Source organism: Anastrepha ludens, chromosome 2 (genome assembly GCF_028408465.1).
Source record: "Anastrepha ludens isolate Willacy chromosome 2, idAnaLude1.1, whole genome shotgun sequence".
NCBI classification, from domain to species: Eukaryota; Metazoa; Arthropoda; class Insecta; order Diptera; family Tephritidae; genus Anastrepha; species Anastrepha ludens.
Window position 1 is genome coordinate 122,867,018 of NC_071498.1, and position 25,785 is coordinate 122,892,802.

Genomic DNA, 25,785 nt, shown 5'->3' on the forward strand with positions numbered 1-25,785 from the left:
TTATTTTGACAGTTCTTGAATGAGAGAGGTAGATACTAAAAAATGTACTGTTTTTCCTCAACAAGTATAAGCCCCAGTAAATGCTTGAAGCTTAATTAATAAAACCACATAAGCATAAAGTATAGAGTTTCGTTTATTGGACTTGAAATGTTAACAGCATTTGTGTACTTATTACGAAGTTATTTCTTTTTGTTGTTTTTTTTTACATAATAATATTTAGCGTACATTGTTGTAATGCCTATTTACCATCTGCGACTTCTAAGCGAATTTGTGTCGATCGATTTGTCAAGGTGCTTTATTTAAATTCATTATTGGAAAAACATTTACACAATACTCAGCTAAATGTACGAAAACATCTAATGCGTTGTGTGGCCGATAGTTTTTTTTTTTTTTGCTTATTTTTTTATTACGCATATAACAATAGTTTATGGGTGCTATAATTGAAAAATATTTGCTATAAATATTTCAAAGTTGATTATAATTAAATGTCTTATTTCGTTGATACAAATCACGACACGATAAATAGAAAAAATACAAATTAGTTAATTCAAATTCCATTTTCATTATCAACTACTAATTAATTTCTTTATTTCAATTACAGCTGATAATTTTTGTATTATTAACATTTAAAATAAAAAATATTTATATCATAATTTTAATAAGAAATACTTGTATTTGTCAAGGAATTAAATTTACATACCAACATATATTTCTATATGTTTTCAAATAACTTTTATTATAGGAAACTATTTTATAAGGATATCAAATTTCTTAGGAACGTTTACAGTGACTCCAGGCCCATTCGGATAGTGCAAAATTTGTTTTCTTACGTACAAATTCTGTAGAAAAGCAGATAGAAGACAACAACTGATTCAAAATAAAAATAAATAAAAGAGAGAAAGAAGAAAAATAAGAAAGAAACGAATAACGGAGAACGCCCGAATTTCGGCTTTGCCAATGTGCGGTCACAAAATTTCTGTTCGGTTTCGGCTCGGCTCGGCTCCGGCAAGAAAAAAGAGCACTTTTCTTAATTTGTATGCCTTCAGCAAAAATGCATAACAGCCTTTGGGATTTACACGATAGCGATTTAATTTCAACGCATTGGGTATTTATCTTGATGGATATTTGCTGCCAAAGAAGTGCCAATACTGATATATAAGCCTGCATTTCCTGTTAAAAAAATTGCAAAATTGCTTTAAAATATCTCTCCGCTCTCCTCCATTGCGTGTGTTCAGTACTGCAGGTCAGATCCTACACTGATTGATGATGATGCCGCTACTTGCAAGGTGAAAATGGTAATAAACTTTGCTGTTTACATTACATTAGAAGAAGGAGCAGACATTTCGGCCTCGTACAGCCAGAAGAAAGGCATAAATGTACACTCAACCCAACCCAGCTCCGCTTAAGGTTTATTGAGGCGACTGGGCTTGGGTGAAGTACTGTGATGAGTAGAGAGCACAAAAGATTTTTAGATCAAAGTGTAAACTTCTGCCTTTCATTTTGATTACTCGTACAATAAAAAAATGTATGTGACTAGTAATTTATTTTTAATTACTAAATTCACACATGTAAAAGTAATCTGTTTTTTTTTTGTTTGTTTGTTATTTTCACAAACATACTAGGCTGTTCAATAAGTTCGATGCAGTTGGATAAGGGAGGATGTTGATACTAGCCTACATTTTTTTGTGATTTTAGTACACTTTTCGTATGGACGTATGTGAAGTTTAACACGTTGGCTGCCACGGATCACCGGTGATCACAAAAAAAATCTACCCCCAGGTGCCAAGCAAAAAAAGTCATGTACCCGTTTGAATTTTAACGAGATATTTTTACCAGGAATAAAAGTCACGCTCCTGACGCGTATGAGCACGTTTTTGTGCTGTGTTCACCGGTGACCACTTGCCGTTTTTTTAAAACTATTCTTATTTTTTTTGAAATGTGATCACCGGTGATCTCCTTTCGAAGAAGTAAATCAAAATAAATCAGTATCAAACTTGAGTTCATAGCGAGCAGTTGGTTGCAAATTACAGTGAAATATAGTGAAGTGAAGTTGTGAAGTTATGAATTCCGAGGAAATACGTGACGCGTTGAATTCAATGGAAAATTCCAGTGTTAGTGGTGGAATTTTAGTCCAGATGAAGATGAGTACATCCCAGATTCAGGCAGTGATACAAGGAGTGATGACAGTATTGATGAGGACCTCGATGTTAGTGCTACAAATGTTAATAATACTGCTGATGAAGAACAGACGGAAACTACGACAGCATGGACCTCGCCTGCTACCGGAGAGACTTTGAAGAATTTAGAAGAATTTACCAATCCACCCCAGGTTTTGCAATATGATGCCGGTACGCCATTTCAATATTTCAGATAGTTTTTAACCGATGAGATATTGGATATTATTGTTGAAGAGACAAATAGGAATGCAAACTCTCAAGTAACTGGCATCGGTACTCGCAGCAGCAGTAGGATGAATATGTGGAAAGATACCCTGCAATAACCGACTATTGGAAACCAAGCACATTGTTCAAAAACGCATTCGTCCCACAAGTTATGGCTCGTAACCGGTTCCAGATCTTGCTCAAATTCATTCACTTTGCAGATAATGCCCAGTCCTCTGAAACAGTGCCAAAAACTTATAAAATGAAAATATCCTGATTTTCGTCAAAGGATTATCCTTTTCATGAGTGGAAAAGATAGCGCTTCAATAGCGCGCTCACCTCCGCAGGGAAAACACTTTTTAATAACGTCGACAGAAGCAACAAAGGATGGTAGGCGCAAGAGACATCGTTGCGGCATGTGTTATTCAGAATTAAAGACGACAAACTCGTCGTCAGTCGCCAGGAAGAAGGCCAAACTGGTGGCAACATACTGCGCCCAATGTCGGAGGTCACCTTACCTATGTCTTAAACATTTTCAACAACTACATTAAAATTAAAAACAAAAAATATGGTTTTTTCTGTTTCCAGAATTGAATTGAATTTTCTCATTTCTAATTTCGTATTATTTCAAAACTTTGTATTTGACTATGAAATAAAATATTTTTTCTTTTAAAATAAACTTTAAATTTTCCCAAAAACTCCTTCCGTTAGGGTCCCAGCCCCTAAAATCTAGGGGCCTAAGCGTGTATCACTGGTGATACATTGGCACCTGGGGGTAGTTTTTTGAAATGATCACCGGTGATACATTGGCAGCCAACGTGTTAATTTCATATACAAGCCATTTTGTATCGACGTGTCACAGTATTTTCTACAATGGAAAAAATCAAGTATCGAGCAGTGATTGAATTTTTATTTTTGGAAGGTTTAAAAGCAAAGGAAACTTACGAATGTTGAAAGTGTATAAGGACTATTCGCCGTTAGTTAGTGCAGTAGAAAGATGGGTTGATGAATTTAAACGTGGTCGTACAAGCATTGAAGACGATCCACGTTTCCACGACAATCAGTTCTACGTTACCGAAACGACCCGTTATCCGGCCAAGGACTGTCACTCCAACAGCATTCCCCGTATGTAAGTATGGGGAATGTTTATGCTGCTACAACAACAACAAGATCCACGTCAAGGACGTCCGAAAACAACTACACCAGAAATCGTAGAAAAAATACAGGGGATATCTTATTGGAATGTCGTCCAGTGACTGAAAGAGATTTAGTAGAAACCCTAGACATCTCATTGGGCGGTGAAGGTAATTTTTTGACAGAAGTATTGGATTTCAGAAAGTTGTGCCCACAATGGGTGCCACATTCGCTAACAATGTAACAAAAACACATTCGAATGCGACGTTCTCAGCAACATTTAAAGCATTTTCGAAAGGATAGAGTGAATTTTGTGCATCTATTCGTCACTATGGATGAGCCATGGTGATGTACCCAAGATCCTAAATCAAAATAAGAGGCTAAGGAGTGGTGTGAACCTGGTTCTCCGGTTCGTGTCCAAAAATCGAGAAGGCCAAGAAGGTGTTAGCGAGTTACTGTTTGGGATGCGAAAGGAATTTGGTTTGAGGACTTATTGCAAACTGGTCAAACAATAAATTCTGAATATTATTGTAACCGTTACACCAGCTGAAGGAAAAAAATCGTGAAAAAAGACCCAGTTTGCAAAGAAGAAAAATCCTTTTCCACCAGGACAATGCGCCGTGTCACAAGAGCATTTTGGCAATGGCTAAAATGCATGAATTAAAGTTCGAATTGTTGGAGCATCCACCGTATTCCCCAGATGTGGCCCCTAGCGACTTCCATCTGTTTCCAGACCTAAAAAAATGCATGCATGGAAAACTTTTTTCAACAAATGATGAGGTCATAACAGCTATGGTGCGTATTTTGCAGCCCTTTCAGCTTCTCCCTTCAGGGATGGAAGTCATAAATTGGAATCTCGTTGGAACCAGTGATGTTCAGGGCGACTATACTGAGTAGTAAAGAAATAGTATCATACAATAGTGTTTTTCTTATCGAACCGCTAAACTTATTGAACAACCTAGTAAGAATATGTTATGTGATTGAACTGTTTTACCTTTCTTTGGTTTAATTTTATTGCAAATATTGGATTTCTAAAACGTTTGTTTTGTTCCACTAGAGCTGAAATTGGTTGATGTTGGGTTCGGTCTCAAAAATCGATGTTCGGTTGTTCTTCAGTTGTATTTATTCTGCCCGTGATTTTTCTCGAATTATAGCACTATGATCAGACAACAATTTTTATCCTCTACAAAAGAGCGACGGGGAATATTGTGCAGCTGATTTTTATTTTCATTTCATTTCTTGTAGATACACGAATAGTTGAGTTTTCGACGGAACATAAGTTATTAGCATATGCCCGCTTAGTTCGGTGGTAGGGCTGCTACCTTCGCTTTTCGTTGATTAGACACGTGGCTTCCGAACTCGCCAGGTCTATGACGAAGCTGATGGTATTTCCTCCAACAGTAGGTGTTGGGTATGGTTATACCGCCATACGCTCGGTCGCCAGGGCCTCAACTCTGTGATAACAGGAAACACCGCGTGAAGGCGGAGGTTGGCATTAATCCAGAGAGGCTATTTGAGACGCTTCATGGACCTTGAATCTGGTGGCCACGTACTATATCTAACCCTCGCCTGTGGCAACTGACGAACCAAAAGCCTATTGAAAAGGAAATAATGCACAGAAAGTACAAATGGATCGGGCACACCCTCCGAAAACAACCCGACGAAATAGTCTACTCAGCCTTACAATGGAACCCGCAAGGCACTAGAAACAGAGGGCGTCCCAAAATGACTTGGCGTAGATGCGTTAACCAGGAATCCAAAAAGCCATTCAATGAATTAAAATTCCTAGCCAGCAATCGGAATATGTGGAAATCTTTTGTAGATAGACTAAGTTCTTAGTACATATACCTATATGTATTGTATCACCTGAACATGTCAATAATAATAATAATAAATTTTTATTTATCTGTGTACACAAACTCGAAAATTTTAACTGTTACAAAAAATGGAAGTATATCGTTAAATTGTATTATATTCAATACAAGTTTTTCTGATGAAATATGCAACATTTTCGTAAAGTTATCAGGTAATAAAGTCACTTTTATTATTTCAGGAAAAGAAAACGCTATAAGAGTTAAATATGCCAGCCACAGTACGTGTAAAACTAAAACAAACGAGCTTTTTCTAACCTACCTTACCAGAACTACTCCGACTGCCCATTCAGTAGAACTCAACAAAAATTATAGGGAATCTTTTATAAATAAATAAATAAATAAATAATTGGAGCGTACACCCTTTTTGAGTGTTTGGCCGAGCTCCTCCTGCTATTTGTGGTGTCTGTCTTGATGTTGTTCCACAAATGGAGGGACCTACAGTTTGAAGCCGACCCCGAACGGCAAATAGTTTTTACAAGCAGCTTTTTTCATGGTAGAAATACGCTCGGAGATTTACTATTGCCTGCCGTGGGGCGACCGCTGTTAGCAAAAACTTTTTCTATTATTTGATGTTCTTGCACGGAGATTTGAGCTCCCGGATGGTAATCACCCATCAACCCATTCAGCCACGGCCATCGGGGAATCTTTTATACTGTTACAAAAACAACAAGTCCATTAATGCAGCGTCTTAGGTAAACATTTATACCGTTATATTACGATCAAAAAATATTAATTCCTTTTTTTATGCAGTCGAAAACTTTCGCAAAAAATAGCTTCAGGGATCTACTAGGAATAGCGAATTATATCTTTAAACAAAGCTTCAATGGCGCTTTAAAAGAACTTCGAGCGAAAGCAGCAGAAGCATTAAGGAGCACGCAACTGCTGACATTAATAACAGGCTGTAAAAACTAATACAGGGTCTTTCAAAAGTGATGCGTACGTGTCAGTAGTGAAAAATTCCTAGACGGTGGCTTTTTTATGTCATCTTTGACATCTGTCAAGTAGCCAAATGCACAATTTTATACGGCGCGTTAAAATTATTGAAACTTAGTATGAAAATGGACGCACTTTAAGAGCAAAATATCGCAAAATCATCTTTAGTGCTGAAGTTCATTTCACACTGGATGGATTTGCCAACAAACAAAAATGCTGCATCTGGGAAGAAGAAAACCCTCGAGTAATTTCAGAAAAATCATAACATCCACTAAAATGCACTGTTTGGTGTGGTTTTTGGGATGTTCGAATAATCGGCGAGCTTTGAAAAGTGAAAGCGCTGTTTCTTTCAAGGGATATCGCATTAGACAACTGATTGAAATTTCAGAAAAATCAATACATCCACTAAAATGTACTGTTTGGTGTGGCTTTTGGGCTGGTTCAGCAACCCCAAAAACGTATATATCAATTTTTTTTTAATTTGAAATTAGCTTTTAAGTTTTTAGGTAGTTATGGTATAATTTCACCATTTAAGAGGCGTTGGAAACTTCTTCCGATGCATTACCGTTGATATAAACTGCAATAAAAAAATTCCAAACCGAATCTGAATCCATAAATATATTTTTTTTTTTTTTTTTGTTTTTAAAACTTTTCTGAAATTTTCTTAAAAATGCGTCTATTCAAAGATGTGTTTTGATTTATTAAAAAAAATTGAAATTCGAACCTAGTCAATCTCTTACAAAATCATTTACGAGCACTAAAAAAAACTATTTAAATCGGTTGAAAATTGGAGCCTGTAACTGGTCGAAAAATCCCTATTGTGTGGTGGAATAATTGGCCAGTTTTTCTTCGAAGATGTAAATGGAAGAGCTGGAAATCGCTGCAGACAACAGTTTAAACATTTTTTGACGCCTAAGTTTAAAGGAATAGACATAGACTATCTTTATTTTCAAAAGGTGTGAGCTACAAGTCATAGAACACGAGAAAACATTGCATTATTGCGATCTAAGTCTCTCGATCGAGATCATTGCGATCATGGACACCTAGATCATGTGATCAAACTCCACTAGGGCAATTTTTTGAAAAGTAAAGTCTCTGTGAATAAGTTAGGAACGATTCCAGAGCTGAAACACAACATGCGTGAGCGAGTCCTTGAAAAATTCAATTCTCGTATAACAGCCTGTTGAGGTGCTCATGACGGACATATTGATAGCTCTAGATCACTAAACTTAAATCAGTGTTACTCTGTCACTAATCGATCGTCTCACAGACTGCAAATTAAAAGCGAGTATAGTTTTATATTTCCTTATTTTTATTTCAAACAAACGAGTGTAAATTAAGCGAAATATTATATTATTTCTATTTAACTATTTCTGAGTGCTCTGTTAGTGAGGTGGTGCGACGAAAATATGTCGAATTTGCAAAACTGCAGGCGTGCGTAGTCTACGTCTAGTATAGTACGAATGTTTAATGATCAAGGGTTAAATGATGTCATTTTTCACATTTAATTGTTAAGACTGCAAGACGGTACCTATCGAATTAGAAATAATCATGAGGTGAAACTATTAGCAAAAAACCAAACTGTGATAAGATTTATAAAATCTCTGAAGACAAGATGGCTCGGACACGGGTTTAGAATGCCGAAGGAGCGAACCACTCGAAAGGCAGTTGAATGCGCCCTGTTGGAGGCCGAAGGCGCGGAGGCGTCCCAGAAAGAGATGGCTCGAAGTCGTTGAAGATGGCCTGGCAAAGTTGAACGTGTGACGGTGGAAGGAGGTAGCCCTAGATAGAGACCGATGGCGCAAGGCTGGGAATGAAGCAATGGTTCACTAAGGACTGTGATGCCAAGAAGAAGAAGAAGAGTCATATTTTGAATAAAAATAGTGAGACCTGAAAGAACCCAAATTTTTACATGCTTTATTTTTAAAAAAATCTAGGTGCGCTCTTTGAATGACCCGTTATTTAAATTGTTGTTATTGCTAAGACAGCTTAAAATATCGCCAACAAATTTTTAAGAATGCCACAGAAATGATATTTCTTGGCCAAATACAAAGCCGTTGTTGTTGTTGTTTGTATGTTGTAAAAGTAGGTATAAAATATCCCTCATAAATGATAGAAATAAAGCTGCCTGTTTTTGGCAAGCAATTTGGGATCTTATCTTTTTGAAGTAACTGTTTTTTTTCTACATATTTTCAGAATTTTAAAGTGTGTAAATATTATTCGTGCCCCAGTAAGGGGGTTCTGCTGTGATATTCTTAACCCTTTAAGCGTCTTGTTTTATTTTGAAAATTATTTTTAGATGATGACGAAAACGTCTTTAAAGTGTTAAAAGGAATTTAATTGATTGATTTATTTAAGTTTATTTGATTACGCATGTAATGTATTCTGTAATGTAATTCTAAAATGTGTTAAAATTATAAATATTTTTATAGTTTTTTTACTAAAATATAACAAAAAAATAACAAAGCGGATTTCTTTCTCTTAATGACGCGTATACTCGACATTTAACAAAAAAATGTCATCATTTCATGACGAGTATACTCGACATAAACGCCTAAAGGGTTAATTTGATGGGCGCTGAAGCGCTTTTGTCATTATAATGTTCAAATAAAAATCTTTTCGACTTAATTTTAAGACATCTTAATAGCTCAACATATATTTTTACACTTTGATTATTGATACAATTAATTGTAAAAATAATATGTAGGCTGTGATAAATTTCTTGAATAGTTTACAACCTTAAAACATAAATACAAAGGAAAACATTTTAAAAAAGCTTATCATAGTTCAAGTTGAGGTAATGGTAATACCACATAGTAAAATACTACCTTAAAACTGGTTTTAAAGTTAGCGAAAAAGGGTGCTATGAAACCGTAATTTTAAGCAATATTTACGGTTAGGTATCTAGATGGCAAAGCGTGCCAGCTTACACAAGTCTTTGACCCTCCACCCATCCACCGACTTCAAAATAAAAATTGTCTGCAAGCGAAGTACCTAATTAATCCAACCTTGTACCGTTAACGATTTACTTAAACATCCATTTCATAAGAAAGCACACAGCTAAGCCAACGAACGCGTAAACCATTGACTTTATTACCACCGTTTGGGGAACAGTGCGCGGCACAATATCAGCGAAACCTCCACAAGATGTCCGACCCACTTGTCTGGGATTGTATTGCATTCTTTGCAAAGTTGATTGAATTGCACGCAAGTGTTGTGTGTGCTCCTCTAGAGTGTGATTCATCTTTTCGATTGCTAATGCCAATCTGTAAAAAAAATACAATTTAATAAATTGTATACATTTCATCGTAAGTGCTTATGATTTTTATATACTTTTTTAATGATTTGCTAGATTTTTCGTTTGGCACTTTGCTCAAATCTGGATTCGATAAACTGGAATCGGTTTTGTCATCATCGGGGCCGAGCGCCAAAATCGAGCGACTTCGGTGTTTAACCTTCAATAAAGAAGATGATTTAATTAACTGCAACGGATCAGCAGTGACGATGCTCGGGTTACGCACCATTGGCGCCCGATGGCGTGTCTTCGTGAGTACTTTGTAATTAGCTTCGTATTGCCTCAAGTCGTTGCGTTGGTCCCATGGACGCAAATCGGCGTACTTGTAAACCCACTGTTGAAAGAAAATAAAATTTAATAAGTCAGCGATGTGGGTAAATGTCGATCAACACCACCACCGTTATGAGAGCTTGATACGTTTCTAATAGAAAATATTATTCAATTTTTTACACATATATATCAGGATGGTTTATAATAACAAAATATGAAATTGAATATTTATTTCATTACAAATTGTCGAAAATAAATACTTATTAACAAAAATAAAATTAAAAGTTAACATACTTGAAGGCTTGTAATCTATGGTTTACTTCTTTGAAAAACATTTGGACATAAACTTTCAATATTTGCCATATTTTCACGTTATTTAGCAGTTACGAAAAGTAGAATTTAATATAGAACTTTTGATTTTTCTTGCGGTTCTGTAAAAGCTTTTTTGGGCCAATGGTCTATCATAGTTTCAAGATACACCGTTTAACTTGCTGGCATTAGTTGCTGTTCCTGACGTAACTTGCATTAATAAATTTTTGAACATCGAAAGAAGATATTAAGATATACTGCCTCTCTTTCACTCTCACTATCTCTTTGAATAAACACATATCGTTCGGGTTAGTTTAAAATGTATCACTTAACTTCCTTCTGCCAATCCTTGCCGAAAAAAGGGTTCGCCAAATAACGAAAAGAAGTTCAATCTAGATGTGCCGGATGGATACGATTAATATTTCCATGGCTTAAGAAAGGAGGAAAACTACTTAAGTGGTGTTATGGTATCCTACTATGGCGCGTTCGAATTTAAAATTTGCGACTATAAATGGACGGGAAACAGTTAAAAAGCTCTGTTGGAATCATCTTTTCCCCGAGATTCGTGAAACATTTGCACCTATTAATTAGTAGTCTAGCGTAAGTGCACTAGCCTGCCATCCCAGAGGTTGTGGATTCGAATCCCACGTAAAGCACGATCCTCGCATTTCTCTCAATTTACCTACTTTCAAACAAAAAAACACACACAGTTACACATTGCATCAGTGGCGCCAGCAAGAGGAAGTAGGCAATCGCGGTAATAGCGCAGACACACCAAATGTAGCGAAGTCGTCAACCATTTGTGCGGTCCTTCTGGCAGAAAAATGTGACACACAGATGGCGCTCCAAGCAGCAAAGCGTTTTTCCTAAGCAACGACATGTGGGCATTACCACTATTTAGGACTGGTAGTGGCCGGCTAATCACCGACCCTGTCAGAAATCAAATAGATTAACGAAACCAATGGAAGAAGAGTCTTGTCAAGACCCTATGCCCCGAGAGGAGTGAACAAGGAAAAAAATTGGATCTTTCAAAAGGATAATGCAACAGTACACACTTCGCGCGGTCAAAACTTGAATTGCGTCCCAAAACGTTGAAACTTTAGGGTTGGCTTGCTCGTAAGGTATATAAGAATGGGTAACAATTTGACGACCAAAAATGCTTCAATTCGAACCGTTAAAACGGCCTGGTCTGAAATTTCATTAGGCTGTCTGGAGAATTTGTACAAATCCGTTCATTAACATATTTACGAAGTAATTTACAAACAAGGTGTCATACATAATAACGGTAAAAAAATAAAGTTTTTTTGGGCGACTAACTGAATTCACGTTCGCACGACAGTTGGTTCTCCGTAACCGAAACGACCCGGATTTATATCCGGCCAAGAACTGTCACTTCAGCGCATTTCCCGTATACGTATGGGGGATGTTTATGCTGCTACAACAACCACAACTAACTGAATTCATGTTTTTTGGGATATAAAAAAAAAAATTCAAAAAGGAAAAAAGAAAAGTTTCAAAGGCCGAGCTTTGTGTAATATCTAGTTTTTTCATAAATTAGCAAAAGAGTTTGCGTTGTTCTTCTATAGTCTAGCTAGCACAAAGGACACGTTTTTATGGCGGCTTCTTGGCTTCAAGCTAACGCCCGCTAGCGCCAATCCAGAGGAAAAAGTTAGCACAAAGTTGAATGGAAAGCTGATTTGGAGAGGTGGAGTGCTTGTATCCAATGTTACGCTAACAGTGTAATCGCTAGCCCGCAATTCACTGAATTATATTGAAGTCTTCGATAAGTTCATACCGCATACACCTATAGGTATCATAGAGGCGTTAAGCCTTCCACAGAGTCTATCAAAAAATCCAAGAGCCGCCTTATCGGGTATTTTCGCAGCGCCTTGCAATAGGTTGGACAAGATGAGCGACTTCCGCATACTTAATTTGCTTTTGCCCTGTGTAGAGATGCCATAACTCGTCAATTACATTCATTTAACTAAAACTTTATTCGATAAATGTTGCAAAAACTGCGCCAATCCAGCCGCCAATCGAGCAATTTATATTTAATGCATCACTTTATTTCTTATTTCTTCATCAACTTTCCTTATTTCTTCATCAAGATTCCAAAAAGTTATTAAAATTTAAGCTTTTAAAACTCATAATAAAAATAAAAACCATACATAATTTACCCAAAATTTAACCAATAAATCTTCATATCCTTAAATCTACATTACGAGGATGCCTAAATTTTTCTCTAGCTCACTCACCTGCGTAGTTAGCGGATCATAATGAAAATGTAATGGTTGCCAATCAGTTAGCATAACTTTTCGTTCCTTTGCTGAACTGCGTTGGGCTTCTTCCAACACGGTTTTCTGTTCTGTTGCACCAACTTGATCATCATTACGTATTGCTAAAGAAACTTTTTCCCACAATCGTTCCGACTCGTTAGGTAACTGAGCTTCTAGTGGCACAACATAGCGCACCAGACGTTTATGTTTCGTTTCTGAATCAGCTTTAAATAGCAAACTCTCTTCACCAGTTTTCGCTTCTTTGATTGTCATCTCTGTATCCCAATGACCACTGATGGTGGCCATTGTCTCCTTACCCAACTTAATTTTGCCCGATATTAAATTGGTATAATCCGAACCGCCCAGGAATGGTTTCAGCTTAAATTCCAGTTCCGTCTTGTAACCGGTGTTCTCGCACTCAATGCTAATTTTGCCGCCCAACTCCATGGACAGAGTGCCCACAAGTATACCCTTACAATGAGCATATGGTGTATTCAATGTGTACGTTTCACCACGAGGTAATAATGTGAGTGTGGCAACGCCCTCTAGTACAGCGGATGTGCTGTTGCCATAGAACTTCGATTTGGCCAAGATGGAGCAACTGATGCAGAAACCATCCTGACGATTTGTCACATAGAATGTCGAAACTGGCGGATGATGCGATACTTGTTCGGCAATATAAAATGTACGACTACCATTCGGATGCTCCCAATAGCAACGGAACGTTTCACCCAGTATGGGATTGTATGGCTTCTTTAGACCTTTGGGTTTTTTGTAGAAACCAGATAGGTACCATTGAACAACGGTTTTCATGCGCGTAAATGGATCATCTTCGATAACGGCTCTGTAAACAAAGATTACAGAGACTTGCATGTGTTCGCTTGATTTACGTAATACACTTTCTACACTCACCTAGACAAGATGTCTGCATGATAATAAGAATCCGCTAGTTTATCTAGAAATGAACGTGGCTCGAGTATGAATGTTGGCAAAACCACCTTACTTAAATCCATGCCTGGACGAACTTGTTTCACTAGAATCCAAATTAAACTTTTATTCTCCTCTGCAAGTTCTTCGACCTGCTCACCGACCTGTGCAACATGAAACGAAATAGTATTGCAGTTAGTCGTTTTTACTCTCGAACACACGCGAATAATTTAAATTTAATTTAATATTTATATATATATATTTTTGGATTGTCTGACTTACAGAGCCGAATTCTTCTTCAGTGAGTGGCACATATGGTGTTTCAGGCTCTTCTTCGACCACAGCTTCCCCATCTGATTCCGACTCAGTATCCACACCAGACATAGCAGCTGGGCCACCTTCATTTTGACTGTCGCCATCAAGATCTGTTATTAGAGGGATTGTATGAAAAGAGAGAAAAATTAATAATGTAAATATCCTTCGCCTTATTTCTGTTCGAAGGCAATAGGTGTATGATTACAGAAAAATATGGGCATCATTCTACGATGGAATAGTATGAATTATATTTTCATATGTAGAGGCTTCACAAAGCTCCTTTCTTATATTTACTTCTGTTTACTTCAAATGTTTTTAATACTTCTAACTGAAATGGGCTGCAAAATAATATAAAAACATGGAATTGACAAGATTTGAGTGACAAAAAATTGTGATTGGAGAAATTTTGAAATTTACAGTAAAGGGAGCAAAATCAAGGCGCATTCATTAAGGGCGGTGGCACTAGACCAACAACAACGTAGAAGAAAAAAGAAAAGCACCAGCTACATACGTGCACGCAGCCGACATGAAGTTGGCGCTAGAAGCATACGATGATTGTGCGAATGGAACCAAGGATGATAGCTAACCAGGTTTGCTATTTAGCTATGGTGAAAAAGAAAATTCTGAGGCAACTTTGGCTGCCACGTTACTTGGGGATTCGGCAGCCGAATTCTGCACGCTCAATTCGCGTGTACGAGCATTCACACACTCGTCCAATCAATCGTTGTTCTGTGGCAACGAAGTGTCATTGGTTGATTTTTTTTCGTATATCCCAATCTCAGTTTTTTTGTAAACACACCTCAAGTGACGTCAGCCCATCAGCTGATTCTGTCGAATTCGCTCAGAGCCGAATAATGCTCTATTAAATAGCTCACCTTTGAAATATTTGCATCTTGAAATGAAACGGCTTCATTTCATTTTATGCTGACATCCGAATGTACAAGGCGAAAGAAAAACACAAAGCAGCTGATTTACCGTTGCCACCATTAATATGTTCGCCTGGAGCAGAATCTCGATGAATGAATAAAATAAATCAATAATAGCGTATTTTCACCATAGGATTAATTGCAGACAAGAGTTCCATTAAGTTTCAGAAATATTCAGCAATTGCACCACAACAGAGTGAATTCAAACAGCTGATTTTTGCTTAGATTTGAAGTTTTCTCGAAACAGTTGCCTACCAGAGCTGTCTGTATTTTGAGATAAAGGAGGTCGTGATGGAAAGTTTTATGGTTTTTTAGTACTTTTCTCAATTAATAACTGAATCTATCTACTTTGTTTATTTTAATTTAATATGGCAAAATTGTAACAGAAAGACTTAAATAATGATTCCCCTTTTATTTGTCTAGTTGCGCTTCTGGCTACGCCTGGATGCACCTTACAAATATGTTTACATTTGTAATACGGCTATCACTGCTAACTTAACATTTTCTGTTATACCAACAAAGTTGAATTGACTGCATTATGAAACAAACTTTTCGACCTTTGATACAGTAATTATTCCATGGGGATTCTGACACTTAAATGGAATGATCATAAGCTGCAAGCTAAGGTTCAGTACTGTAAAAAACATTTAATATTTTTTGTTATACTTATATACTCGTACTTGTTTGTAAATAATGGGAGATGACAAAAAATGAGACTTTTTTAAATGCGTTGTAAAATGGATTTGTTTTATTTCTTCACAGACCGTTTGTAATTTAATATAGTGCCAGTGGTGTAGGCCTAAGATTAATTAATATATAGTTGAAAATGATGTTTGATGCTTCGCTGTACGGTTAGCCTTGTAGCGTGCTTTTGAATGGAGTTCTCCCTTTTTGAGTTCACCTCAATTTTTAACTCTCCAGTTGGTCTGGTTTACTATTGAACTTAAATTTCCAAAAAAATCCTTTATTGGACGGCACTGGGGCAAGTTTTTGGGATTCAACTTTTTTGGTACAAAACTCACGTTTAGATTATCTAAAAAGTACTGATTTTTGAGTATGGATTCCGGGAAATCGGATCATTGATGGAAACGAAAAAGCAGATAAACTGGCAAGAGGGGAATCTGCAGAATCGATATTCACACCATTAGGAGCAAACAAGCATGCAATTTCCATAAAATATCTCCGAATCGTGGATTGTAGATGGAGAGACGAGACGAAATGCTAAAGTAGCAAAACGTTATGGCCCACCTACAACCTCAAGCAATCGTGGGAGAGTCTCGAACAACTGTCTGGCTTAGATGTCAACAACCTAATCAGGTTATTAAACTGACTATAGTCACAGACTGGATATAGTCTTGCTGTAAATAACTGTTAAACAAGTTGGTAACGAGGATGTGGCCACAAAATGGTGCGGAAGCGCTAGTTGGATTCTGGATGAATCACTAATTTAACCAATCAACCAACCAACTGATTTTTAGCAGCTAATGGGGCAACGCTTTGTCAGGCCAGAAGCCATAGTAGTACTGGCTTTGGTTCAAATTTTTACTTGAACTTTGATTTCTGATTGGAAATTCATTTGGAAATGTCATTTAACACTCCGTTGGACACCCTCTTTAAAACCTTTGGTTGGGCACCCAGGTCTGAACTTTTTTCGTCCTGTTCCGAGGATCCTTTTTAAATCCACAAATCGATAGAAAATTAAATTTTAGGAAGCACTTGGAAGTCGTTGATTTTAATAGAAATATGTTAAATTCACGTCCAAAGTCCAAAAAGTTTGGCCAGAAAAGTGTGGCCAAACCCGGGTGCTCAACAGAGGGTTAAAGTATAAAATTGGTATCAGTATAAAATCGATCATTTCCAGGCACCTGACCAAAATGTACAATTTTTTGTTGACATTTCAAATCATCCATTGGCAGTGTGACTTTGTTCTAAATATTTGGTCGGTGTATTTTGGTGGAATAACGGGCGGCCGCCATACGAATGATTAGGGCGTGACTAACACTCGAAGTTCAGAGAGAACGTAGGTTCAAATCTCGATGAAAGACTAAAATGAAGAAAAAGTTGTTTCTAATAGCGGTCACCCCTCGGCAGGCAATGTCAAACCTCTGAGTGTATTTCTGCCATAAAAAAGCTATTGAATCTGTAGGTCCCTCGATTTGTGGAACAACATTAAAGGAGGAGGAGCTCGGCCATACACCCAAAAAATGTGTACGCGCCAATTATAGATATATATAACTTTTTCTTCGGCACCTTATTCGAAGTTTTCTTAACGTTTGGCTGATATAACTTTGATCGCAATTCATTTCTGTAGCGGCGTCTCGTTGGCTTATGTCACCCGTATTGTTAAACTTACTCTTGAGGTTGGTTCGGCTCCGTGTAGTCGTGATCAAGGGAAGCTTTTCAGTGCAACAATTTCTTTTCACTCATAAAGTAGATCTTGTAACTCTCTCGCTTTTAAATTGATTAACGACAACTATTACTTTAAACTTAAAATTTTTTGTAGCAATGCACAATGCGCTCACTGTTGCTTAGACGGCATATTTATCAAAACTGTTGTGTTTTCCTGGAGCGAGAGAGATGAAGCGAGTTTACATATTCGTAGCAACGACCTATCAATTGATGCGTTATCTTATAAAGTAGGTTAAGAAGAGTCCCATTTTTTTGCCATCACCTGTTGTATTGCGCTGAGCTATTTGTTAAATGACGGCATTTTTAAAAGCATAAACACAATCAATTGAATAAATCAAATTCGCTGTCAAAATGGCCGTCATCAAAATCAAATCAATTATACACTGTTGGAAAATATAATGGAAACAAATATTTCTATGTACATTTTGACGTTTTTCTTTCTAACATTGAAAACTCCGGATGTATAATATTATACCTTAAAACGTTAAAATAATTATTGCAAATTAAGAAAATAATAAAATTGCATCGAGTTTAAAAAACGTTCACTGGAAAAATATTAGAAAAAAATGTTGTGTGTTTTTGAAAAATGCTTACATAACGGAGAGTTAATTTAGTATTTCGCAGCACCTCCTACTTGCTTTATGACTCTTTCATATCTCTGATGCATTGAATTTACTAAATTTAAAAACACAATTTCTATAATTCACGAATGAATACAGTACCACGACTTTTAAATACAAATGGTTCCACATTTCTTCCCTATTGGTGACTTAGAAAGCCCCGATTATGTTTTTCAGTTCTGCCCAAAGATGATCTATTGGGTTTAAATTAGGAGACCATTCTAAAACATTCACTTTTTTTTCAAGCCACTCATTTGCTAATTTTATTGTATGGTTTGAATCGTTGTCATGCATAAACTCCTATCTAAAGGGTTTTCCAATAAGAGGTGTTATATTGATAATAGATCAATGGTTTCGTTCCTTGTGTGGCACGTAGCTCCGTCTTGTTGAAAATAAACGTTGTCCAGATCAATACCATCGAATTCCGGCCATAAAAAATCGTTAATCATCTGTTGATAGCGCAATCCATTCACCGTAACTGTTGCTCCACCTTCATTTTCGAGAAAGTAAGGTCCAATAACTCGGCCGGGCCATAAACCGCACCAAACAGTCACACGTTGAGGATAGAGAGGCTTTTCAACAATAACTCTTGGATTTTCTGAGCCCCAGATCCGACAATTTTGCTTGTTGACGAAGCCACCGAAGTGGAAATGGGCCTCATCACTCAAGATGATTTTTCGATGGAATTCCGGATCATTTTCATGGTTTTATTCTTCACAGCACTAACTTGTCCCAGCAGCTCGAATTTTTTTCTCCAATTTCTGTTTTGCGGTCCGACAAGGTGCCTCACGATGACCCAAAATTGTTCGAGTTTTACGAACCGTCTCTGCGAAATTTTCACCATTTTTATTGTGAATTTTAATAATTTCAATGCGTTGTTTAAGCGTGTATCGTTCCATTTTTATTAATGGCGTAGTTTCTACTTATCAAATATCAAAAAATGACAGCTTCAAAAGTGTTATTGGAAAACCCTTTATCTTAAAGGCATTTCTTCTTATCATTCAATATTCCCACACAAAGTCCACCGCACACATTTTATATTTTATCCAAAATATTGGGGCTACTCCTTCGTCCCCACACCATTACTGATTTGTCACCGTGCTTTACTGTTTACTTGTGGGTCGCCGAACAACAGATCCAAAACATATCCGTCAAATCCAAACAGATTTTTTTTGGGTAATTCGTTCTAATTTCCACGGCGTCGAAGAGGTGTTTTCTTGCAAGTTGAAGCTTTTTTTTTTGTTCTGTAAACTCAACAATGGTACGCTTCTTGGTGTTCTTGCTATTACCAACCGGCTTCTAGTAACCTGTATGACACTGTCCAACTATTGTTACTTTCAAATTTAGCTCAGTTTTAAGCTTGTTTGATTACAAAAAAACTTGTTTTTTTTTGTTTTTTTTATATGAGTTTTTTGTTTTTTCTTCCTGAAATTTTGCATTTTCTTCCTCAAGCTTCAGCTTTAATACGTTATGAATAGCATTAAACACGTTTTTCTTTGCATATTTAAATAATTCTGCTATTGGATTCATCGTTCTCCCTTGTTTTCTTAAATTTTTCATTCATCTGGCTTTTTCCCCCGGCAATTCTTAGTATAATAATTAACCTATACTTAAAATTTAGTTTATTTATTTTACCTTTGAGCGCACGAACGAAATTTATAACGTCTAAAATTTGTTGCTATCACCAAATAGTTAGTCCCGATTTACACAGAGAGTCATCTGGAAAGAAGACACTGGAAATTCTCTTTTGATGTTTCATTCGCGGTCACACGGGCAAAATTGTTTTTGGCAACATTCGTTGCTTTTGACGTTTACTTCTTTAAGTTTGACAAAGAGGCACAAAGTATATCGCCAGTGACGGTGAACAAAAAACGCTCTCTCTTCCCCGTCCGTCCTTCTCCCACAAACAAAATGTTTCCCTTCCAAATGTTTCCCAGTGTAAATCGGAACTTACCGTTTGTATCATTTTTTCCAAACACAAAACAAATTTGTTTACTCAAGTGCGCACAGGATGAGGCAAAATAGAAGATGAAATGTAATATAGAACAAAAAACTGTTAACCACACTTAAAAAACCCTAAATAAAAGAATTTACATATAAATGACACAATTCGATTCGAAAAATTGAAATGCTCTGTTTCTATTATATTTTCCAACAGTGTATTCGAATACATATACGGAATATGACACTGAAACAAGGTGGAGGTAGCTCTATTTGTAAGTTTTAAATCGGCAGTAGAGAATAACTGAAATTACTAACGCTTTTAATCAAAATTTTTATGCGATATTGTACAAAAGAAAACGATTTTAAATTTTTTGTGACAGTCAAATTAATTTTAGTCCAAAAGTGGTATTGGCGGGAAAACAAAAATCGTTGATTAACACGGATGTGTTAAGTAAAGCGAATTTCAGCAACGAATTTTCGCTGCCACCAATCATAACTTCTGTTTCAATTTGTTTCGTGGACCTTGACAGCAAAAAACAAATACATATCAAAAAATTGATATCAATAAATGGTGATCGCCGTATCTAAGGCGCATTTATTGAAGGTGGTGGCACTGGATCAACAACAATGTTTTGCATGTTTGATTGCCACGGTAAGGTATTGGCGAAGTAGAAAACAACACATTAATTCGCCTTGTTTTATTCTGTGCTGACAGCTACATGGACACAGCAAAAGAAAAAAACAAATCAACTGATTTACCAACACCACCTTTAATGGATCGCCTTGGCCGTATCCAAGTGGATTTGTGTTTGATTGTAGACATGACGCATCTACATACACGTAAATATAGAATAAGTTTTCCCAAATAGCAGTTGTCGCTCTGTAAGACAGTGAATTTCTTAAAAAAAGCCAAAAAAAAAAACAAGCAGCAAAAAGGTAAAGGGTTCTCTATTTTTAGGAAAATATTCAAAAGTGCACTAAAAATTAGAAGTAAAACCTCGCATACCCAATAAACTATCAGTAGCGTAGGGTCCTTTCTCTCTTAAATGCAGAAATACCAAAGAAATTTACGAACAAAACATGCGAAAATATGATAGTTAGAAGGCAAATCAGCTGATTCTATTTTTGGTTTGCTTCTAAATAATTTGAAAATAAAAGTGCCGCCATTGGAAGAAAAGGGAATTTGCATGTGCAATATTCACAGCAGGAATATTTTAGAATCTCGAAATTGGTAAGCGCTGCAAGAATCGAATATTATAACTGTGCAACTTTAACCTGGGCGACCGCCGTAGCCGAATGGGTTGGTGCGTGACTAGCATTCGGCATTCACGGAGAGAACGTAGGTTCGAATCTCGGGGAAACACCAAATTAAGAAAAACATTTTTCTAATTACGGTCGCCCCTCGGCAGGCAATGGCAAGCCTCCGAGTGTATTTCTGCCATGAAAAAGCTCCTCAAAAAATGTATCTGCCGTTCGGAGTCGGCTTGAAACTGTAGGTCCCTCCATTTGTGGAACAACATCAAGACGCACACCACTAATAGGAGGACGAGCTCGGCCAAACGCCCAAAAAGGGTGTACGCGCCAATTATATATATAATATATAACTGTAACCTGTCACCTTAAAATACTAATAGAACAAAATGTGCAATCATACCCGCTATCGGGAATGTTTAATTTAAACGAACCGCGCACGTGGGAACCGGTCCATATTTTTTTCTTATGTTGGTAGAACTGTAAGACGCACATCTGTCACTATTTATCGTTGTGATGCGTTTGAGAGATGCTGTACGCCGCAAACGATCGGAAATGTGGGCAAACAATTCATGGATTTTGCAGGATGATAACGCGCCGTCGCACCGAGCCCAACTATTTGACCAAACACCAAGTAAATACCATCGCATTCTCCTCATATGGCCCCGTGCGACTTCTTTTTGTCTCCCAAGTTGAAGTTACCACTTTGTGGAAGGAGATTTCAGTCGATAAAGGAGATCAAAGAGAATGCGACGAAGGAGCTGAAGGCCATCCCTTCGTCGGCCTACTGGGCGTGCATGGAGGACTGGGTTAAACGTTGGCACATGTGTGTTGCTTCTGACGGGTCATATTTTGAAGGATATAAAATAAATTTTCCTGAAATTTAACTCTGTTTTGTTTTATTTAAACATTCCCGGTACTTTCTGATCATAGGGTATGCTACGAAATATCACATGTTTTCTTGTAGCCTAAAATATCTTTTTGCGCAACAAAATAAACGTTGCTCTCACATCGAACTGTCACTTTACCTTCTCAATTTTTGGTTATCGGCACATTTTTTGGTCTTATCGAATTTGTAATAATTATTCCATATTATTGTGTCGTCGAGCAAAACTTCTTGTTTGTGCTAATTTGGAAGCCGACAAATAATTTTTCATAAGCAGCTGATTGTAATTTAAGCAAATATATTAAGTAAATCCACCTAAGAAATATTTGAGATTGGAAATTATAAAATTAAGTGAATCAAGGTTGCTTGGTGTTAGTCGAGAATATTGTCTTCAATAAATCACTACCTGAAAGTTTTTACACCAGCTTAATTCTGTTTTTCAGGTTTCACTTTTGAACCTAAAAATTGTCGAGTATTTTTCGTCGGCGTACAAATTTTTGGTTAATTTCTCCTGGAATGCAAAAATTGCTTACTGAATTCTTTGAAATTAAAAAAAAAAGACAAAAACCTGGTAAAGTAAAGCTGCATATAGCGTCTAAATGACAATGCAAATATACACAATTGGCTGAACATTAATTAGCGTACATATGAATTTTGATGAAACAACTTGAATGGCCTTCATGAATGCTCCTATGTACATACAAGTTGATATCTAGGCGGCATACATTTCCGAAATGGGCATAAGCAGTACACGTAATACAGCCATACACTCAAACGTTAATGTGGCACAGCTAATCTAGCAAATTACATTCAATTCATTTAATGCGAACTAATTTAATTTTAATAAGAAAAAGAACAATTTGGGCAAACCCTTAACGTTGAGCACAAAAGGTGGCGCGCTCAGTGCCCGCATTGCGCCTGATCTCTCTATCCCTTCTATAGGTTCTTCCACGGAATCACCAGATGATGATGTCTCATGCGACATCGGACCTAATGAAGTAGATTTCTGGAATTGATTATGGCGACGTATCTTCAATTTCAACGATTGATGTGTTTCCAACATTGATGGAAAATCAACACTGGAAACATCACTCAGATCACCCATCGAACTCATCTCATCGAACGATTGACGTTTGCCCAAATGTCCTGCTTTGCGAAGTTTGCGTAAATTTTTCTCCGCCGAATTGGTAACAATGCGTTCCCAATTGGTCATTGTCGTATAGAGTTGCTGAAAAATTGGCGTCTGTGCGCGAGATGCCAAACTTGTGTCGGAACTGCCGTGTGACTTGTTCAACTCAGGTACCATTAGATATTGGGAGTAGCGTTTTTGCATGCTGCCACTTGGTGAGAAGCGCTCAATACTTGGGTCTTGGAGAGATTTTCAGAAAACCCAACGAAACAATAAGACGATTTCAAAACGGAGTGTGCAACAAAGTAAATATTCCAACCTACCGGCTGTTTTTATGCAATACCTATTATGACAATTTATAATATGATTCTTATAGTAATTTTCTCTCCCCGCTTGTGCTAACATGAAAGTAGTGAAATCAACTTACAAATAGTTTGTAATTTTTATGCCTATAATGGCGACCAAAGCAAACGAAAGGCGGACCATTTGGCACTTAGAGGCACTTGTAAAAGTCAACCACGCTGAAACTATGTGAAAGCTTATGGCGTACGAGTATTTACATGAGGCAATTCTTAGTTGATAGTTCGCTTTCAGCAAAGATGGCCGCCAGTCCACTTTGAGTCATTCAACTTTTCTACGTTCAACCCTAAGTTTCTTTGCATTCTTTATTAAGTATGCGTTAATTTACGTTAAATAGAATAAAATAGAATAAACGTAAAATAGAAACAAAATTTTTGAGAACCAAGAGCATTAGACCAAGTGTTATTATTACAATATATTTCGCGTTTTACCTTCTATAGGCTTATTAAATACCTAATTCCAACTAACGAACTTTTTCACATTCAACTTTCGTTCCAACTAATCGCCTCATGGAGGACGGTCGTTTGAAAAGTCCGTGCAAAAATGAAAGCCAATTAATTGTTTGGGGTTAATATTTCTTATTTTTCGACATAGTCTCCTTTTAGGCTTATACACTGCGTCCAACGCGGTTCTAATTTGTTATACCCTACAGAATAATAGGATTTTTCCCAAGTCTAAAAAATAGCCACTCGTTTCTGCAATCACCTCCTCGTTTGAATAAACACTTTTTACCGCCAGGAATTTCTTGCAATTGGGGAACAAATAGTAGTGCGAGGGATCCGAAGAATAGGGGGAATGTGAAACGGGTTGGATCCCAATCGCCATTAATTTTGCGACTGCTGAGGCGTGAGCTGCTGTGCTGTCGTGATGGAAAAAGAAAAACACTCGACTTCCTCGATTCAAACGAATGCCAAAGACAAAGAAATACTCCGATCAGGATAAAACTTGGTCTGCGTTCTTCCAAGAGTTGCTACCAACTAAACATAACCTCATAGTGCCATCTCTCTGACTTTGCACCGATTTTTCAAATATTTTCACTTACTATACGGATTAATTTTTTACTATATTATTTTAGGAAAAAATGCAATACGTAAAAAAAATAATAAGAAAAATTTACGAGATTTTAAAATTTTAATTGAAGATTTTCAATTTCGTGCGTTTGGAAATAAGTAAGTAAATGAAAATATAACCGATTTCGGATGTTCTTTTTGCAGGTCGGATACAAAAGAATGAAGCAATTAATGGCCAGGAACCATAACAATGGAAAGCAGTCGTATTCGTATTGAGGTGAGCCCAACAACTGTGTGATTATTAGGATATCTTTAATTAATACGTACATATATCCGTACATATCCAAAAACCCCCCCAAAAAACAAAACAATGCAATAAAACCAACCAAAAATAAAAATTTCTGCAATGCAAAAAATTCGTTCATCGCCTTAGAAGCGATTCGGTAAAATGATTGAAAATATTTGATGGCTAATAACCCGTTGATAGCAGCTGCTAACTTCCACTTCAATATTTCAATGCGATGAAATCGCTTCGCGATAAATATAAACCAATATTTCATATAAATATACATACATGTACAAGGTGGCGCACCCTATTGGAAGATTTAGCTAAAAAAATATCTGCAGTTCGGAGTCGGCTTGAAACTGTAGGACCCTCTATTTATGGAGCAACATCAAGACGCACACCACAAATAGGAGAACGAGCTCGGCCAAACACCCAAAAAGGGTGTACGTGCCAATTATACATACATTGGAAGATTTATAATTTTTACAAAAGGCGTCGTACGTCAATCAAATTTGATACTTGTGGACTAGACATCTGCAGTATACAAACAGACAAGACAAGTAATGGAGCACGTAAAGGTCAAAATAAAGATTTCCATCACACACATTTTTTTTATTGTGGTAAAAAAGTTAATCAAAAGCAAAATAGGATTATTAATTTTGTACCACCTTGTGCATGTGTTTTCCAAACAAAAGAGGTCTAAAGCACTTCGATGTAATATTCTTAAAGATAAATAACAAAATTATTCCGTACGTTTACAATATTAGAATTTTATAGTATTCGGACTGAGCCTGATTCCTGAGCATTTAAAAAAAATGTATTTTGTAGTTAAGGCGAAATGCTTCGAAACTAATGGAGTATCCCATGAAAATATAAATTATGAATATAATTTTGTACTAAATATTTTTAGTGTACTTAGAGGGAAAGCAAACCATTTTATCTTAAAGAGAAGAAAATGCTTAGAAGTACGGAATGAAAAAAAAAAAAAAACAAATTTCTTGCACGGAAATAGCAACTGCAAATTCACCTTTTTTTTGTTTGAGCGATAAAACTAAGAACCGGAAATTCTGATACTTGATTTTGCCGAATCTTCTGCAATATTTCCCGTGTGTGTGGCAGAAGAAAAAATACTATCTATATTTTTCTTTTAAATTAAATATTTTACCTACATTACAGAAACTAAATTTTCAGTTATCGAACTTTGTTTGTAAGGTAGGTAGGTGAAACGGTTGAAGTACCAGACCGGCAGT

General features: G+C 36.7%; 1 protein-coding gene across 4 annotated transcripts in view; it reads right to left on the minus strand.

The window, feature by feature from the left end:
• Positions 1-379: 379 nt before the first annotated feature.
• The window catches only part of LOC128855247 (oxysterol-binding protein-related protein 8), a 110,084-nt gene continuing 84,678 nt past the window's right edge, over positions 380-25,785 (minus strand). For 3 of the 4 annotated variants that reach the window (XM_054089974.1, XM_054089976.1, XM_054089977.1), the window contains 5 exons: positions 13,682-13,824; positions 13,385-13,563; positions 12,452-13,316; positions 9,656-9,951; positions 380-9,588 (listed from right to left, as the gene is read on the minus strand). In XM_054089974.1, coding sequence (XP_053945949.1) covers positions 9,348-9,588; positions 9,656-9,951; positions 12,452-13,316; positions 13,385-13,563; positions 13,682-13,824 — 1,724 coding nt within the window. In that variant the 3' untranslated portion in view covers positions 380-9,347. The remainder of the gene's footprint in view (positions 9,589-9,655; positions 9,952-12,451; positions 13,317-13,384; positions 13,564-13,681; positions 13,825-25,785) is intronic. The other variant, XM_054089975.1, reaches the window with a different exon arrangement.